This window comes from Gymnogyps californianus, chromosome 2 (genome assembly GCF_018139145.2).
Source record: "Gymnogyps californianus isolate 813 chromosome 2, ASM1813914v2, whole genome shotgun sequence".
NCBI lineage: Eukaryota > Metazoa > Chordata > Aves > Accipitriformes > Cathartidae > Gymnogyps > Gymnogyps californianus.
In genome coordinates, this window is record NC_059472.1 from 140,455,269 (window position 1) to 140,467,369 (window position 12,101).

At 45.2% G+C, this 12,101-nt stretch overlaps 1 protein-coding gene across 1 annotated transcript; it reads right to left on the reverse strand.

Moving 5' to 3' along the window:
- Positions 1 to 519: 519 nt before the first annotated feature.
- Positions 520 to 11,468, reverse strand: ASB4 (ankyrin repeat and SOCS box containing 4). Its single transcript, XM_050892702.1, has 5 exons — positions 11,255 to 11,468; positions 7,343 to 7,642; positions 4,133 to 4,623; positions 2,355 to 2,468; positions 520 to 708 (listed from the first exon to the last, which is right to left on the reverse strand). Exons 1-5 carry the CDS (start codon positions 11,466 to 11,468, stop codon positions 520 to 522), a joined length of 1,308 nt encoding a protein of 435 aa, XP_050748659.1.
- Positions 11,469 to 12,101: the final 633 nt, after the last annotated feature.

The window sequence follows — 12,101 nt, forward strand, 5'->3', positions numbered from 1 at the left end:
CTGAAATCCCTGCCTGTGGTCACGATTTAAAGCAGTTCGCCCATTTCTTTCAAGGAAAGCATTTCTGTGACTCTAATAAATGTGCTGTTTTTTGACAGTATCCTTTCTTTTACTCCCAAAACAACAGCTGAAGAAAATTACAGTGAAACAGTATCAAAGGTTGTTCAGATTGAATCTAATGCTATCTAGCAGGCAGCGGAATAAATACCAAAGGAAGCAGCAGCATCGTTTAAGCTAGGCTCAACAAAGCATGGAAGTATGTGCCCCTGTGTTTGTTTGGAGCGGGGGGCCTTTCCAGCTCTGCCTCCCCCAGCGCAACCCGCAGGCTGCAGCTGCGATTCCTCAGTGCAGGGAAAGACAGCGGCTCCAAGGAGGGCCGGTAAATCCCAGCCCAGCTTCGGGCTGGCCTGCAACTGTACAAAAGTGAAGGGCTGTGTCAGGGTTGTGCCTGGGTCTCCAGCACCTCGCAGAGGCACGCGGATCCGGGAAAGGAGACGCCGGTGCCCACTCTGCTGCGGCTCAGTAGATGATTCCTTCTGGTTCCAGCAGCAAGTACTTCTTCATGGACAGGGGGATGGAGAGCAAGGGGACTGCTCGGTGGCACCTTTCCGACAATATCGCCCGAATAGCACATCTGCATAAATGCATGAGTGACCGTGGTGAATTGCTGCACACAGTGAACAAAGAGTCATAGAAATCCTGGTGCCGCTGTAAAAAGACATAAGCGTGTTTTAGGACAATAAGGCTGTTTTCCCTCCTTCCCTTTCCCCTGCCCACATGCAGCCCTTGGCAGAACAAGGTAAAAAGCACAGACAGCCGTCCTGTCCCTTAGAGGCACATCAAGCACCAGGGACTTGGTTTAGCCAAATGCTTGCATAAAATTCTTATGCTTGCCGCAAATATTTAGTGTTAAGTTAAAGACCATGATGAAATCTTTAGGTTTGGTATGTCTTATATCCATCAGTTTGAGGTGAGGGTTCCTCTCTGGTGTTAGCCCTGATCTGAACAGACACTGCAGCCAGCTCAGGGTCAGTGCATGTGGACACATTAATCCTCTAAACCTCACCGCGGGGCAGCGAGGCAGCATAATGCCGGCGTTACCGATGAGTTCTCTGGGGCTACAAACAGCGAAGTACCTTTGGTCTTACTCATCGTCCCAGTGGCCTTTTAGAATAAATAAAATTGCATCCCCACGAGAAGAAAAGCGCAAATGCTTACAAATGATGTTGAAATAAAAGAAGCAAATGGTGAATACATGTGACTACGTGTGACTTGACCTTATTTTATAATCTTGCTACTTGACAGATCTGGTTACACATATTTTCTGATACACTTTATGTATGGAAAAGTACGGATTTGTGTCAATAAAAAATTTTCTTCAATTTCATGTCAAATTCAGCAAATAGCTTTGACAATAAAAATTAAAATCTCAGCAAAGTAATAGAGCAACTGTGGACTTTTCCAAATAAGAATGTTCCAATATTTCAGATTAAAATTTTTGTTTGAAGAAAAATTATTATTATTGTTGTTGTTAAGGTGAAAAAAGACCTTTAACTTTTAATTTTGTGTTCACCCAGAATGATTTCTTTTAATTTTTTCTGAACAAATCTGACCCAAAAAAAGTCTCACAGTTCCTCTGGCTATATAACTCTGCATTATAATACGGATGGAGGTCCCTAAACATCATTGATAACTAGCAGGTATTGGTGCACTTAACTTCAGCACTGATTTGAAAATTTTGAAAAAGCCCAGTGTTAATAAAAAACTAGGTTTAAACAGGAATATTTGGACTACGAGGATTTCTGAATTAAAGGGATAATTATGTCAAAGCATATATTTGTCCCACGATTTTGCCTTTTGACAACATCTTTTCCTCTTTGATCTCTTATTTTTCATTTAAATTCTCCCTTGTATTTGCAGCTAACCAGTCCTGCTCACAGAAACTCATCCCATGCAACAGAACCTAAAGAAACATAGTCATACCCATGTAACATGGTACTTTTAAAACATTTGCTGACTTAAAAAAATATAAATGTATGCATTGACAGGTCTGAAGAAACACCAGTCACAGCCAGAATCTTTGCACTTGCTGAGTGCAGGGGCAGCTGAGCTCCTGCAGCACCCCTGACAGGGGGTGCTCTGAAGGGTAAAGTCACAATGAAAATTTCTCAAAAATATGCCTTTTGTCAGTGAGTGATATGCTTTTGTCAAGTGAGTGATATGAAGCAGGGAAGTCCCAAATCCTCTCAGATGTTCTTCTCTTTCAAAAGCATTCTCACTTTTCTGTGGCTGGATATGGAGAATGGAAATAATGAGCTTGGATTTTACTCGGTTACAATTCATTAAGAGCTTACCTCAAAGACGTCGTCAGGTATGGCTGCTTTCCACTTAGATGTTGATTTGATGTGTTCGTAGGTATTGACGACAACCTCCACAGCTCTGGGGTAGGAATGACAGGCTTGTAGCACCTGCAGGCAGGATGCATAGAGACCATGAGTACCACCAAGAAGCTGGGGCTAGCCTGGATGCCTGGCACTGTGCAACGGCACACCGAGACAGACACAGCCAAAGAATTACGAGAGGATAAGGTTGGAGATGCAAAACACACAAGCCCTGTCTACACTACTCAGTGCAAGTACAGCAAGAAACCCCAGGCTAACCCCCAGTGGAGCTGTGCACACCTCAGTTTAACACCACACAGAAGTACTGGCTTAGATCTCCAGAGCAGCGTAGCTTGCTGATGAGGCGGGCTTTATCACCCAAATCCAGAGATAACTTGTTCATAGCTGGGTTGAGTGACTCGACACCAGGCAAAGCCATACACAGACTCCTTGCTCCAGGTCATGCAGCACAGGAACAGGAAAAAAACCATCATGTGAATCAAAAATGCATCGTTACAGGAAAATTTAAAAGAAGACCGGGAGATAACACAGCTCAGAAGTAAGGCTTCCAAGCCACACAAGGCCCCTGAAACAACTGCTCTGCCCAGTAACTGTAGCTCAGTAGGAAAAAAGCCAAAGTCTGTTGTCACTCACACTCAGGGAATAACACTTTGCATTCACACCGTACGATGCACAATTTTCTCCCACACAGCCGCCAGGCTTTCACAAACACAACTGCAGAACATCGCTCTGGGATAAATAACATCCTACATATTTTACAGATGGCAAATAATGGTTTGGAAGGGAGACCCACTCCATGCAATAGGAGAAAGGCAGAGGCAGGAAGAGGAGACCCCAGACCTGGCTCTCAAACGTGCTTTAGGAGATAAAGTGTTGTTCTGTTACAGACAGGACCAGCTCATCCTGGGCTTAAGAGAGCACAACCAAAATTTTGGCATTTTATTCAAAGGCTTCTGGTTGCTTGGCTTGTTAAAACTTTACATATACAGTGGAGGAGCTGCAAAATGTTGCTCAGGGCACCGAATGAGAGAGAATAAGTCCGGACTACAGCAAGTTTACTTAGTTGTCTGATACAATAAGACTGTCAGCTACTTCTGTCAGTGCCTTGGGCTTTGCAGATGTTTAGAAATTCTTTGGGAGGGATCCTGCAATTATTTTTCTTTTTTTTTTCCATCAACTATGAGCCCAGGCCCAGCATTTCCTCTTAATTTCTCGCATTTCCTGGGAATGAGACAAAGCTTTATTGAGATCCATTGCATTTGTAATAGATTTGAATAGATTTTTAAAGGTCAGAAGTGACAAACTGGATCGACTGGTCTGATCTCCAGTCTTTGGTAGAGGCCATGAAATATGCATTTCGTATAACCCAGTTAAGCGTGTATGGAGCCAGGTTTGACAAAGGCATGTAGGTTTTCTGAAATGAGAAAGTGAATCAGCTGTGAAAAATTAGACTTGAACTAGCATTTAGAGTTCGGGGTTTCAGGTTGGTTAAGAACAAAAATGGGATCTGGGTCTGGTTTCTGACATTAGCAACTGTAATTTCACTTCAATTAAATGATACCACTCTTACAACAGATCGGCTGACAAGGTTTTGGGCATTCTGGGCCCACAGTTTACAGGACTCCAGCAAATCCAGATTCCACCAAACCCTGAAGTTTGGATCTCTCATCCCATTCCTGTTCAAGACATCACCTCTCTCCGTATTCCTACTGTACAAAGCCATCCTTAACCTTGTGGAATTGCAGAGGATAGATCCTAGCTGCTCCATGATTCAGTAGCAGCTGGTAGCAGATCTCAGGCTGGGCAGCTGGCCGCACAGATGTCACTTTTATGATATACTGTAGGGGTGCACAGCCATTGACATCCATGATGTTTGCTTCTGCTCCTGCCTCCAGCAGCATATGCAGCAGGACATGATCACAGTTCCAGGCAGCTTTGTGGAGTGGTGATTTGAAATCTTCATCACGAGCATTCACTTCAGCTTTATAGTCTAAGAGCATCCGACAGATGAGGTGGTGATCCGGGCTGTATATCTGATCCTTATAGTGCAGGGCCCAATAGGCTGCACAGGCCAGGGGAGTCTCCATGTAGGCATTGAGAGCATCAACGTGCGCTCCTTGTTCCACGTAAAAGGCCACGAGCTCCGGGATACCCAAACGCGCAACGATGTGCAGAGGAGTCTCCTCATCTTGGTCGTTTGTTTTTATGTTCACATTTGCTCCTGCCAAAGAAAGATGATGGGGAAAAATGAAAGCAACGAAATCCTGGTTCAGACATCTCTCTGCTTGAGCCCTGCTACCCAAGGAGAAGGTGAGGGTGGGCAACTGGCGTGAAAGACACACATGGAAATGCAAATAGCTAGGGACGTGGATTCTGCATTTCTTAAGCCTCCAGGAAACCTTTAGAAACTTCAGGTTCTTGGATCCAGCTTCAGATGTGATAGCTTGGCCCCGAGCTGGCAGAAGACCTTATCTGAACACTCTATTTTGGAGTGGCATGCAGGTCCAAATCTCTGTGTAAAATGCTTTTTCCTTTAAATTACGAACTGAAGGAAAAGGAGAGCTTTACTCCTACTCCGGAGAATAGCTCTGCTCAGAACTATACCCTGAGAACGCTTCCTGCAGCACCTCATTAACTGCGAGCCTGGAAGAAAGGACATTTTATGATAGATGCATAGAGGATATAAAAAAACCATTGCCAAAGTCCCCAGCTGAGGGTCTGGATCCTGTTTTCAAGCTGTTAAGGGGACTGGTGCGACTGCTCTCTTCGTGCCGAGCGGCTGTCGCAGCTGAAGCAACAGCACCATCTACTGAGCAGCGAAGCGGGGCGGCAGCGGCGGGGGGGGCGGGCCGAGCCCCCCCACCCTGCCCGGCCCCCGCCCCGGCCCCGGCCCCGGCCCCGGCCCCGGCCCCGGCGGGGCTCCCCGGCGCCTGCCGGCTGCAGCGTGGCTTGCCGGCTGCCTTCCCGCTTTCCAGCTACCAGCTATTTGCTCTAAAGAAATGTAAATGACTGTAGGAATCATACCGAACGCTGCTTATTAGAAAAGAGGGGAAGGCTGGCAAGAGCCCGTTCCCCAGAGCAAAGCGGAACCGCAGTCGGTGTAAAACCGCAGGCTGGAGGGGCAAGGGGCTTCTTCCAGAGATGGAGGGTGCTGAAGGTGACAGCAGCAGCTGGGTGGACAAGGGCTCCTTGAACTGGGGGCCTTGGCAAACTGTCAATAAAGTACGTGTGTAAGAGCAAGTGCATGCTGTGTGGCCACCCCTCTTCTCTCTGGACTCACGGAAGCCCTTACGTGGCCAAACTTACACTAAGACTGAGGTGTAAGGACTGGGGGGGGAGGAAGAGGAGTCAAAAATTACCTCTGGGCTGGAAAACCTGAGTGCTAATGCCGTTAAGCCGTGTTGAGTGTTAGTCATGTTAGATGCCCATGAGAGCATCAGCAGTCTAAGTTTGGAGGTGGTAAATGAACATGGGATCAGTTTTGCTTGGTTGGCGAGTTGCCCAAACCAGAAATGGTTAAACTGCATTTACCTGAATTGACCCCGTGTGACACCACGGAGTGGAGATGGCAGGGAGGAAGGTGCGTCTTGGAAACTTTGGTGCAGGGACGTTAACCGAAACCCTGGCTCCGTCTGTTGGGTGGTGCTGCTGTGTGAGTGTGCACACCTGCCACATGTTGCTCCAGACCTTTCCCATTTTGTTTGGAGTCTCAACGTTTAGCTCACATGCAGATTCGAGTTTATCGAGTGCTTTGGGATGAAGGGTGGCTTGTAAAGTATTATTGTTCTGTTGCCAATGGGGGGTGGAGAAAGCCTATAGAACAGATCCTTTCATTTGCATTCATCCTATGCTACATTTTGTAAGAGTACATTTGACTGTTAAGCTTTTCCATGGTAGCAAATTCCACTCCTGCTGTCAGGACTGTTTGCTTTGGGCAGGATACAACTGGCAGCATTTATTTTCCTTTCTACCAAACAAAATAATATGCATCTTTCCAGCAGAAGAAAAGCGATGTGGTTATTCATTCGGGACTGCAGATTGCCTTGCCCACAAAGCATACTTGGGCTCTGCATCTCAGGAAAAGCCTTCAATAACAACACATGTAGCAAAAAAAACCCCAAAATCATTTATATTTGCCATGGCATAGTGTGATAAATAGGGGAATCTGTCTGTTTGTAGCTGAAGACTCGAACTGCCTGACTTTGCTGTACCTTTTATGTCTGTCTTTTACTGTGTCCTGAGTCAGCATCCTTGTGTTAAGGAAATAGGTGTGACACCAATATATTTATCCAGGAATTACATCTATTCATAGCTTCATTTGTTACAGATGACCAGCAGCGTAATGTATTTTACTTTGGGAAAACAAAACTCTTATATAATAGCCTTTTTTTTCCCCAATCCCTACATAGATGCAGGAGTTTGGCTGCTGACGAAGAGATGGTATGAAAAACTGCATCCAGTTTTTCAAGGCCAGGTCTCAAAAAACAAGTGGTTGGAAGAATTGTACTGAGACCAAGGAAATTTGAACAAGAAGAGAAGAGGAGAGGGGCGCACTTTCATGTGAAAACATCTCAATAGCAAACCTAGATGAAGAAGACAGAAAAAAATAGAGAAATAGAAACGCCCTGATTGAGCGGAGCTCTTCTGCTGACAGACTGACCGGGCAGTGGGCTGGAGGCACTGAAATCGGAAATGATCCTGGAGTAAGGGCCAGTGGCCAGGGAGAAGGAAGGACAGATGGGGTGAGGAATCAGAATTAGGAGAAACTTCCTCTGGTCAAAGAGATGGGGAAAAGGAGTCTGAGATGAAGACATGGGCCAGCTGTGGATGGAAGGGATAAATACACATGTACTTTGACAAATTGCCTCCTAAGAGAAACCACAGACCATGCCCACCATCTCTGGGCATGCCACAAGAGACGCTCCAGAGCTTTACCTTACCTCTCCAAACCAGCTGCTGGGCACAAGGCATGGAGGTTCGTGTCGTACAGAAGTGCAAGGGCGCCTGCCCACTCATTGAAAAGCAGTTCAGCTTAGCTCCGTGGTTGCAAAGGATCTTGAGACACTCAACATTTGCCATTTCACACGCTACGTGGATTGCAGCTTTTCCATTCGGCCGGCAGTTGATTGTAGCTTTGTGATTGAGGAGGACCGAAAGACTCTCCAGATGTCCATACATGACAGCTAGATGAAGTCCAGTTGCCCAGGATATTTTTAATTTGTAGCTAGGCAGCCAGTACCCTGTACAAAGTGAAAATGTGTTACCATCCTTGGCAAAGACTTTTCTTCTATTCTCACCTGCTGAGAATAATTGAGGGGGAAGGAAGGGTTAGAGTTTTGCTAAAGCTATTTACTGTAATTTCACCAGCTACAGCTTAGTGCACACAAAGTTTTCTCAAGCGTAACTTCATTTTCATTAAGCATTTTTACTATGTGTGCTGAATAGCCTGCCTTTTGGAGAGATAATTCCCATGTAGATGTACTCTGAAGGCAGCTTTTGTTTTTCTTGTGACCTGTGTTGACTAAATAAAAAAAATATGCTTAGAGCATTTGAAATGCCACCAGCTAAAAAATATGGGGGAAATGGGATCTTCAGCCTGCCAATAGCTGAACAAAGGTGGCATTGGAACAAGAAGGCAGCATTTACTTAGGCCAGTGACTCAATAGAGAGCTCATCCTCCTGTTTCTGCACGGGAGATGGCAGGATCTTGCATGTCAGGAGCTGGGTTCAGACCTCCAGTGATGCATTGCGCATAGATGACCCCTCGCAATGTGGCTGTAGCTGTATCACAGACCTCCTGCCAACTACTGCCCCTGAGGAGCATGGAGTGAGGAGTTTGGATACTGATGTAAGTGAGGTTGAAGAGCCAAATAGAAGCAGTGACACTTTAGCATGAAATTTGGCTCCAGAATGTTTGGATTTTTCTCTGAAAATTTCACAATAATCTTTTTTTTTTTTAACTTACAAACAGGTGTAAGACCAAATAACACATAAATATTTGTTTCCAAAATAGGACTACATGCTTAATGACTGCACAGAGACAGTCTCAGAAGTGATTACTATAATAATTTGTTTAAAAAACGCAAAACACAATAATAATGTGCAGAAGGGCAGGAGAAGTCTAAAACTTCTTCTTTTCTGTTTTTTTTTTAGATACAGAAGCTGCATCTTAGCTAGAATACGCCTATAAAATTTTCTGGGTTTGATTTTTCTATTTCTCCTTGGACAAATGCCTGGTTGAATACTGTTATGTAAAAGATGGAAAAAAATAGTAAAGATGTATAATGAGGTCAAATTAATTCAGACCTTCATTTTTGAATCTCTAGTTGTATATAGTTTTTCAACCTTAATGTCATATAGATACAGTTTTTACAGTATTCATGCGTGTTGTATTAGACAGAAGATGGAGAGGAAGGAAAGAGGTAGATAGATAGAAACAAAGTGCTGGTGGCAGGGAGAAACTTGGATTAAAGTTTTTCTTCCCTCCTAGTTAAATTGCAAGTATATTCTGAGATAGATGCCAGTAATGCGGTTCTTGTATGCCTCTGAAAAATGCTAGATTTCCACTGAAAGGTTACAGATATAAAATAGATAGTCATGACAGCAGCTGCATCTCCTGCTCTGGCATGGCTGCAGTGACTTGTTCTTGACCAATATAAGCATTTATCACTACCAGCATGTGAGATGTCAGGGGTGAGAAACTGCCTACAGACTGAGGCATGCACTCTAGGACTAAATTCCAGGGACTACCAAACCCAGTCCCCAAGGAACCCGTGCCACGAATGGCAACAGCAGGCAGCCCTGAGGCACCTGAGTGTCCAAGCGGGGCGACAGGCTCCTCTGCAGCCACTCAACCCTCTCTCAACCTGCTGACTATGCATGTTACGCTGGCAACTCTGGTAAGACAATCTTTTCATCATATGCCCCCAAACCGAGCACAAAAAGTAGGTGGGCTATATCCCAGAGTCTATGCATATAGCAGAGCAAGTTTCTTAAATCACCTCCCTATCCGAATTCACATGCAGTATTCCCCCTTGTTACCGGCGAGCTGTGGAGCACTGCTGGCTTATCCCACACGGAGCTGGGCCTCACATTTATGGCCAGATGTGAGCCATAAATGAAACATAACAGCAGGAAAGTGATCCTTAAAAGCCGAAACCACCATTTATTTCCTTTGCCTGTGCTGCTGCAGGTGAGCTGTGCTCAGACATCCCGAGGGAGCATCTCCCATGTCCTCTGCCCAAACCCGCAGGTATCTCTGAGCCCGGAGGGACAGGGACCAGGCACTAAGCAGGAAGCAGATGTGGGCTCCATGGGAGGGCTCGTTCAGCTTGCCTGTTTCTTTGGGTGGAAATGTGAAAAAGCCATAGCACACGCAAAGTCAGTGTCCTTGGGAGCTCTCAGCCTCTTTGGAAGAGAGGAAGCAAAGCCACTGTGTCACCCATGGCATCTCTTTTCAACTTCGTCGCTTAGGGCTGTGGCAAAGCTTAGGCTGTCTGAATGGTGGGATGGTGGGGCTTAATTTTTCTCCTCTCTCCCTCCTCAAGAAAATCCCTCTCTCATATCACAGTTATCTGGGATTCAGAATAAAAGTAGAATTTGCACGAGAGCTGATGGAGCGCCTCCTGCCTTTCGGACAAAGAAAGTGAATACACTGCTGTGATTTAGACCATGGGGTGCATTTACCTCTACTTTTTGGAGAAAGGAGAGACTTCTCCAACAGAGACAGGTTAATGCTTGCAGTCAAATGATCTACAATTAAAAACCTATGCACTAATTCTGTAGTCTCAAACCACAACCAGAATGCATTTCAGCCTGCTGAGGACAGAAGAAAAGGTATTTAAAGATACATTCGTCACTGTGTGGGTTAGTTCAGACACTGTCCCCAAGGGAAGTACGTCATGACTGCATCATCCTCACCCTAATGAAATCAAAAGAACAGGAGCCAACCTTTAAATGAGAGGTAAACACAGAAAAGGAGGAGAGGTGGGATGTTGTCCCTTCTTTATGCCACAGAAAAAAAGTGCATTTGCTGTGCTGCTGGGACTGGAGGTGTTTATCTCCACATATGATTCACTTCTGGCAAAGGCTGATTATTACTGTTTTCTAGATACACATGAAGAGTCTGTTAGCAAGTAGGTCATGAAGAATGTTGATTTTAGCATAGAGCAAACTTGTTTTATTGCTTTAGATTGTAAGTTTTTGGAAACTCAGCCAGTGTCTGGCTGAGAACTGGTTTGGGCTTTCTACACTCCAAAACAGATGTCTTTTCTGGTTGTGTTTTTCCAGATGATTTTTCTGTTTTGATAAACCACCACATCCTCACTTTCTGTCACTTTGAAAAAAAATTCTCCTACCATCCAGCAACATCCAAGGTCTGCAGGATTTCCTTAGCTCTCCTGAGCTAGGGAAAATGCACTGTACTACTCCTGTAAATTGAAAAAGAAAGAGATTGAATATTTTGTGTTTCTAAATGGTCTGTATATGTGACTGGGTACATGCAAGAAATGTATATACCACACTTAACCTGCATGTGTCTATTCTGGGCTTTGCACCCGAGTTCTCTGTGAGAAAATGGCAAAAGACTCCTCTTTCTGGGCTCCCCTGAAGCTGCAGCAGCTGCCTCAGCAACATGGAGGCTCAGGCTGGTCTCTGGCCTGCCCTCCACCAAGCCCGGTGGGTACAGCTGATAAGCTCCCCTACTGCAGTGACCACGGCTGTATAAACCTACTGGGGTGTTACTGCCTATGAATCAGCTTATGCTGCAGCTTCAGAAGAGATAAAAGGCCACAGTTTCTTGAAAATCACTCAAACCCATCTACCTCCTGGCCGGTGAATGCTGCCACATTTACCTTGTTTGTAGGATGCCAGAACCAGGTTTTCATCTTCCACTTCAAACACCGTGTCCACGTCTATTTTCCTTTGGCTCAAGAGCTCTTCCAGTGTTTCAAAGTCATTGGACTTCAGGGCTTCGAGAAAAGCCTTTTTCACCAACTTCGCAGCTGCAGCTCGAGTAATTTTCCCCTCCGTATTCTCTCCCTCTTTGTATGTCTCCTCCAGATCCATTTCCAAATCTATTTGTTTGTGCTGTGAAGAGGGGTACACTGAGGTCCCTATAGCACAGTTGCATGCTGAAGTTCCTGAAGACCAGAAGGTAATTTTATCACTCGGTCATGCTGATCTGCTTGTTCTATTTATATGAGGAGCATTTCAGGCATCGAAATGCCACTCTTAGATATCAGCACACTCTTTTTATGAAAGCAAGGACAGACACACTAGTAATAACACCAAAATAAGAGTTATCTCCATGGGCTTTACACACATTAAGCTTCATTAACTACATGGTTACCCTCTGTTCCTGCCATACACTTACATTAAAAGACACTAGTCTTGGGTGTTGTTTCTCAGCTGGAGAAGCACTCACATTTCCTTTCATAGTTACCGTTGCTGATTTATTGACTGCAATGGGATGTGATGCTCTGCCTGCAGATGCCTTTTAACTAGTGCATTTCAGAAAAAAAACCAAAAATCCCCAAGGCACTCTTCCTGTGGGAGGTAGCTCACTCTTCCCCAGGACACCATTTGGCATGTTGGTCCTGGTTTCATTCCTCCAGCCATCAGGCAGGCCTCCACAAGAGCCCCCTACCACGCGGGTCTCACAGGTGTCCTGATCTGTAAAGCCCCAAGGGATCATTGTGT